The sequence below is a fragment of the Suricata suricatta genome, chromosome 12, assembly GCF_006229205.1.
Source record: "Suricata suricatta isolate VVHF042 chromosome 12, meerkat_22Aug2017_6uvM2_HiC, whole genome shotgun sequence".
In the NCBI taxonomy this organism is placed as follows: domain Eukaryota; kingdom Metazoa; phylum Chordata; class Mammalia; order Carnivora; family Herpestidae; genus Suricata; species Suricata suricatta.
Genome location: NC_043711.1, coordinates 104,804,466 through 104,811,262, shown reverse-complemented (window position 1 = coordinate 104,811,262; position 6,797 = coordinate 104,804,466). Strand labels below are relative to the sequence as shown.

The 6,797-nt window shown below is 61.4% G+C and overlaps 2 protein-coding genes and 1 long non-coding RNA gene across 3 annotated transcripts in view; 1 reads left to right on the top strand and 2 right to left on the bottom strand.

Moving 5' to 3' along the window:
- ADRM1 (adhesion regulating molecule 1) overlaps positions 1-185 on the bottom strand; it is a 5,715-nt gene extending 5,530 nt beyond the window's left edge. The window contains exon 1 of the mRNA XM_029916876.1: positions 79-185. The gene's annotated coding sequence lies outside the window, so the exon portion shown is untranslated. The remainder of the gene's footprint in view (positions 1-78) is intronic.
- A 241-nt stretch (positions 186-426) lies between these two features.
- Positions 427-1,310, top strand: LOC115273680. Its single transcript, XR_003900896.1, has 2 exons — positions 427-548; positions 767-1,310. It is a non-coding gene; the product is annotated as an uncharacterized LOC115273680 (long non-coding RNA).
- Positions 1,311-3,037: 1,727 nt separating this feature from the next.
- Positions 3,038-6,797, bottom strand: part of OSBPL2 (oxysterol binding protein like 2) — a 21,387-nt gene continuing 17,627 nt past the window's right edge. Inside the window, exons 12-13 of the mRNA XM_029917992.1 lie at positions 6,328-6,408; positions 3,038-3,132 (exon numbers count right to left, since the gene is read on the bottom strand). Of these exons, the coding sequence (XP_029773852.1) occupies positions 3,038-3,132; positions 6,328-6,408 (176 nt within the window). The remainder of the gene's footprint in view (positions 3,133-6,327; positions 6,409-6,797) is intronic.

Sequence of the window (6,797 nt, the reverse complement as noted above, 5' to 3'; positions counted from 1 at the left end):
CTCCGGGACCCCAACGGCGCAGGCCCCGCCCCCGCCGCCGTCCCCGCCGCCGTCCCCGCCCCCAGGCGACCCCCGCACCTGGCCCGCGCCGCAACTCGGCCGACAAGCGCCGTCCGGGCTCGCTCTTCCTCCTCAGCGCCTGCCGGGCCCCGCCGGAAATTCTCTCTCGTTCCGCCCCTCCCGCCGCTCTCGCCGACGATTGGACCATGTCAGGGGCGGGACCCACGCTGAGCTGCCACCGATTGGAAAGAGCAGCCGTCCATCGACCCGTCCCACCCCGCCCCGCACCCCCTTCCGGCGGAAGCGCGGGCGGGCGGCCCGCGGGCCAGAGCGGCCCCTATTGTTGCTGTGTCATAGGGGTGCGGCGGCGGCCCCTGGCGGTGGCGCTCGGAATGGCGTGGCAGGCGCCGACCCAGAGGTGGGCGTTGGAGCCCTCATCTCCACCGTCGCGGGAGAGCGGCGGCACCTGCGGGGCGCGAGGGGGCGTCTCTGGTTCACGGTCGGCGCTGCACGCCAGGTCCCAGGACGTGGAGGAAAACAGTCCCCGGGTCAGGGGAAGGGCGTCTTAGGACCCGGGGGCTGGGGAGGGCCGGCTTCGTGACCGCAGGGGAAATGTGACCGAACCACAGTCCAGGACCCCAGGGCCTGGGCGCAGCGCCCACGACCTCAGCGGTGGTCCTGGGGGGCGGCAGAAGTCCCGTGTGGTTCCCCCGGCCCCGCTCCCCCCGCAACGGTGCTAACATGGGTGCCCCCCGTTCTCTCCCAGGGGTCCCCCGTCCCCTGTGATGACAGTACTGGCATCGCTGCTCCCCCCCCGCTCTGTGCCTGGAGTCCTAGAGGCTGAAGTGTGTGCTCAGAGGGGAGGGCAAGAAGCCTGTCCTCCATCAAGCCGGACTCCACACAAGTGACCGGACGCCCTCCGGCTGGTCTTTGAAGCGCCGCCATTTCCAGCCTGCGCTCTGCCTGGACGGCTCTACGTAGTTAGCGGGTTGCACACGGTCTGGGCCCTATGCTAGCGACCCCCTCTCCCAGCAAAGCAAGGCGGCAATGCCCCGAGCTGCATGACGATTTACCAACTAGACGTGTACGCAGACTTTGTTTGAAAGCTTTTTGTAAAAAGTAAAAGTGGAAAGTGGTTTTGTTCTGAAGGTTTAGGTCTGGTGCATTATTTTAACTCCGGGGCTACCTTCTGTGTGATCATCTGAAGTCCGGCCGCTTCTGTGTCCGCTGTCTTGAGCTCTGAAGACTCACCAACTTTGTTTTGGAAAATATGGCTGGTTTTCATTAAAAATTGTTTTTTCTATTAATAAGTAATGAATTTGTTATCTTTTTATTAAATATCTTTACTTTCCTTCATTTCGTTTCTAGTAGGTGAATCCCCGCAGATGAACCCCCCCACCACCACACAAGCTCCCGGGGCCCTTGAGAATTCCTGAGACCACTGGGGGAGGGGGGGCGGTTACGGCCGAGAGCCCGTGACCGTGACCGGCCTCTTGGAGCTCCAGGGAAGGTCCGGTCACCCCCAAAGCCGGCCAGCGGGCAGGCGGCCCTTGTGCGAGGTCAGGAGAAGTTACAGAGCCGCCACAGGGGGTGCGGGGAGACTGACTCCAGACCCTGCAGAGCATGTGGCCTCAAACGGCACTGACCTGAGTGTCTCAAGTAGGGGGGCGATTCTGAGGCCCGCCCCGTGACATGTGAATGAGAGACAGGCATGGCCCAGGCCCCGGCCTCCGGGCGCTGGGGGGGCACCCAGCTAGCCAGGCAGGGCCCAGGGCTGGGGTATGGCAGCTAGAGAGGGGGCAGGACGTGCCCAGATGCGTCACCAGAGAGGGTCCAGCCCTCAAGACACACAGGAAGAGAGCCGCACCGTCATTCCTGAGAGTCCAAGTCAAACACGCGGATCAGAACCGTCAGCGCACAGGACATACGGCGTGGTGACGCTTCGGTGCCACCAGAGAACACGGTTTGGCAAGTGGGTTGTTTCTTTCCCGCATTTTCTTTTTATTTTTTTAATTTTTTTAAATGTTTTATTTATTTTTGATACAGAGAGAGACAGAACATGAGAGGGGAAGGAGCAGAGAGAGAGGGAGACACAGAACCGGAAGCAGGCTCCAGGCTCTGAGCTAGCTGTCAGCACAGAGCCTGACGTGGGACTCGAACCCACGAACGTGAGATCTGACCTGAGCCGAAGTCGGAGGCTAAACCGACTGAGCCACCCAGGCGCCCTCCCTCATTTTCATGATGCGTTCTTCCTGAGAGCAGCGTCAGTCTCCACATCCACACAGCCTCCTCGCCAGGAACACCCTGCCCAGGGCACACGGTGACAGCCCGTGGCCCCGGGGACACGTGGTGTCACCCAGAGTCCACGCAGCCAGTGGGTACCATCCCACTGCCCGGAAACGCCCCGCGCCCCCCTAGCCACCCCTCCTCCCTCCCTAACCTCGCAGCCACCAGTAACCCTTCTCCGACCCCATTTTGCTGTGGTAACATACACGGGACATAAAATCTACCCTCCTGGCCGTTTCTGAGCGTGCCGTGCAGTGGTGCTAAATACAGCCTGAGGTTGTAACATCTCGCCACCGCCCCCCTCCAGAGCCCCTGTCACCTCCTGAAACACCAACTGCCCGTCCCCGGTGTCTCCTGCCCCGGCAGCCACCACCCTCCTGCCTCCAGCATTCTGAGACTCTGGGCGCCTAACGCCATCAGGGGATCACACCGTATTCACCTTCCTGTGACTGGCCGACTTGGTGAGCATGACATCCTCCAGGGCCCCCCGTGCGGTAGCAGGCGTCAGAACGCCCCCCTTTTTAAGGTGGAAAACAGCCCCTCGTCCGTGCAGACCACCCCTCGCAGCCCTGTTCGTCCAACGGGGGACGCGGGGGCTGCTCGAGGGCTTCAGCCACCGTGCGTCACGCTGCTGGCGACCTGAGGGCACAAATCTCGCCCCAGACCTTGCTCCCAAGGCTCTTGGGCCTGTAACCGTGGTGCAATTACTGGATTGTCTGGTAATCCCATTTTGGAAGTTTCTGAGGAGCCGTCATAACTGTCTTCCACAGCGGCTGCCCCGTTTCCGGTTCCCACCGACAGTGCACGAGTCCGAGGTCTCCACATCCTCGCCGACACTGGCTTTTGCTGGTTTTTGACAGCTGCCATCGTAAAGGTGCGGGGCGGTACCTCGGTGGGGCAGTGATTTGCATTTCCCACAAGATAGCGATGTTGGGCATGTTCCCACGGGCTCCCTGGCCACTGCACGCCTTTGGAGTTCCGTCTCCTTTCGCTGTTTGTCTGCTCAGCTTTAGGGCCTGGCTCCGGCAGCACTGTGCTCCGTGGCCCCCTCACCCGGCACAGCAGCGCCTGGAGGAGCCCCTCATCCTGCGCTGGGCATCCCGAGGGCACTGCCATCTTGGGGTCCGTCTGTCCCTCGGACCAGAGCCACCCTGGCTATTCGGATGACTGTCTCCACTCAGCTCCTCCCCCTCCTGCGAAGTACGAAGCTGCCAGGCCCCGAGGCCGGCAGCCAGGCCAGGACCTTCCGGTCAAACCAACCCTGTGTTCTGGGTGTTCTGGGCTCTGGTCCCCAGAAGAGAGAGATGGTCAACCTGAGCTCCCCACTGCTCGGAGAACCCAGCCGTTGTGCCCACCCAATGGTGTCACAAGTGTCCCCAACCCCCTCCCCCACCGTGACAAGCAGTTTTCTGAAACAACCCGTGTGCGGGGCCAATCCTACAGAACGCACAGTCCAATCTGACCCCCACACGCAGGGACTCAGCTGAGTCCGATCTGCAGTCCTTTCCAGAGAGGCCAGAACGACCGAGACAGTGAAAAATTGCTCAGCGCAAAACACACGTCAGCCGGCGCCCGTCTCCAGGGGCCCTGCGTTTGGAGCTGGGGTTTAACATTTATCTTCACCGATCTGTTCCGTCCTCCAAAAACACCTCCGAGAGAGGCGGATTCTGTTTATACGGCTGGGTACTGACAGTTGTTACATATTATAAAAATAAATCCATTTCTGGCCTGACATTTCTGAGCGCTCCGGCAGGATAAACAGTGGTGCAGGCCAGCCACGCACGTGCCCAGCCAGGAAGGAGGGACCCGTGTCTGCGTCGTCGTCCGGTGCAGAGACTATGCGGCCTTCACTGATCGGCTGACGTGGGGCCCTTTGGTTCTCAAAGGGGTGACGGAGCTGTGCGGCCAGGGAAGGGCTGACCGGCCAGTAAACTTACAGCAAGAGACACGAAAAACGCTGTTTTTACTTTGCAAAACGCTCCCACCGTGAACACGGAACACGGTGAGGCCCAAAGCAACATGATGGAGGGAACATCACCGGTGCGCCCGTGTCCACTTACGTGCTCAGACCCGGGAGCAATCTCTGCACCCCTGCAGACATGAGAGGGCCCTCGGCAACATGTCTGAAAGTCCGGCGTTGAGACGGGAGAGGCTGGCACCAGCGGGAACTTTGTGCCCACTGAACTCTCCTCACCGCCCGCCCCCCCGCCTCCCCGGGACGTCAGGGCGTCCAGGAGGCTACCGGTGCTTCGGAACTGGGGACTTTCTCGGCGTGTCTGTGCTCTGTGCCCCTCGTGCATTTGCGAGGCTGAGACAGCCGGCGAGTCACCATCTCTGCCGGCGAGCGCTCTCTCCCAAGGAGCCAGTGTGCCGAGGGGAAGCTCGTGGCCGGGCCGCCTGGGGGGCTGGCTGGACTTGGGGGCCTCTTGGTGCTTCCACGAGCTTCGCGGATGGGCTCTGAAGGGGATGCAGTGGCCAAGAAAGCCCGGGCGCCGCTCCTCAGGGGCCCCTGCCTGCGGCCACTCCGGCTCTGCATGCGGACACTTGCACCCAGCCGCCACCCTCCGAGAGCACCGTGCCTGTGAAGAGCCGTCCGGGCCCCGCACTTCCCTTCCACCCGTGCGGGGGCAAAGTGTCCCTGCGGGCCTGGGGCCTGCTTCTGCGCCGTCCCCGCCTGAGCATGGACCCTACCCCGGCTGGTGCCGCCCTGGCCCTGGCCGCCTGGGGACAGCCTTGCGACAGCACCCCACCCCCACCCCAGGCAGGACCATCATCCCCAACGCCAGGAGGCCTAAGAAATCTAGGCAGTGCCCGGGGCCCCGTGACATTAGGCTGTATCACACAGAAGACATACTCCAAGACCGTGTCTGTCTGTCCTTGGCCGAACCTCCAGTGACTTGTGACAATTGTGCACCGAGTCAGGGACATGGGGCCGAGCCTCACCTCGAAGGGGAGCAAACTCAACATGTCAAGTGCCTGGGGGGAGCGCGCTCTCCTGCCCTGCTGCACGGAAGCTCGACGTCACGTTTCTCTACAAAGCTCTGGGCCCCTCGGCAAGGCCACTGCCGTCCACACAGGGCTGACGCAGCGGCAGCGGGGCCTGTTTTTAAGATGCATTTTCTAGTGGAAAAGTCTTTATTAGAGACAAAGCTCTGGCATCCGGGATGATCGAGAGGGTGACGCAGCCACTTTACAGGCTGGCACCTGCAGAGACCACAGTTTGAGAACCGCAAGGCGAGGGGCGCCTGGGGCTCAGCGAGTCGAGCGTCCGGCTTCTGCTCAGCTCAGGATCTCGCGGTTCGTGGGTTCCAGCCCCGCATCGGAGCTGCCTCGGTCCTGTGTCTCCCTCTCTCTCTGCCCCTCCCCCACTCCTGCTCTTTCTGTCTCAATAATAAACAAACATGAAAAACTTAATAATAATAAAAAAAGAACCGCAAGGCGAGCGACGATGGCCCCACAACGCAGAGTGTCCGGCCTCCTCCCCCGGCGCCGGGGCCTCGCCTGCGGACTCCATCGGTGGCAGGCGGGCACGGTTCACCGTGAGGAAACACCGGCGGGTTCAGTGTGTCCCAGGACTGTGCCCTTCGACGTGCTCACCTTGCCCTCCCTCAAGGATGGCGAGCCTGCCCACGGCCACAGGGCACGGGGTCCCCAGGCGGACGACCAGGCCACCACGACCTCTCAGGACAGGGTCACGACCGTGAATCCTCGCGGAGCAGATGCTCTCTCTCCCCGACCCTTTGGCCTCCGGTTTGCGAAGCTACAGAATCAAGGCGTCAGAAGAAGTATTCGCTTTTAAAAGTGTTTTAATGACACATGTGACATTGAAGCCCGCACACAGTGACGGCAGCCTGCCACCGAGCACCCAGTGCTCCGACCGCCTCGCGTGCATGCTCAGCAGACGCTCTCCGCCCCGAGTGCGGCCGTGGGGTTGACGCGTCTACAGAAAGACGGAGCCCCCGGAAGGCTGGACACACGCCTAGCTTTTGTCACGTAACTTTAATGGCACGGCCGCTGCTCTGGACCTCCCGCAGGGCGCACCCGCCGCGGGCACGGTGAGCTTCTGTGATGCGGGCCGGGCCCCCAGAGGCCCCGAGGCCCCAGTGACAGGCCGGCAGCAGCCTGGGGAGGCCCGTCACGCCTCTCAGGGTCCCCAGGCTGCCACACTGACGCTTTGTTTGGGACAGTACACACTTGGTGATTAATGCATATCTTGCTCTTCAGCAAAATACTATTCAAGTAGTTTTAACTTAAATATTTGAAAAGGCATCTCTACATTATTGAAGACTGGTAACAAATACAGAATCTGACAGCTTTTCATTTCACCCCATCTGACGCTTTGGAAATCTTCACTTCTGCGTTACTGTAATTTGGGAGGCAGTTCCCGGCCCGCATGAAGATCTCCGAAGGATTATTTTCGAGATCCGTCTTCCCTGTTACTGGTCCAAATTCACCAGTCTCAGAAACCCTTTGCCACTGCGTGAGGAGGAGGGACCGGGGGGACTCGGGGC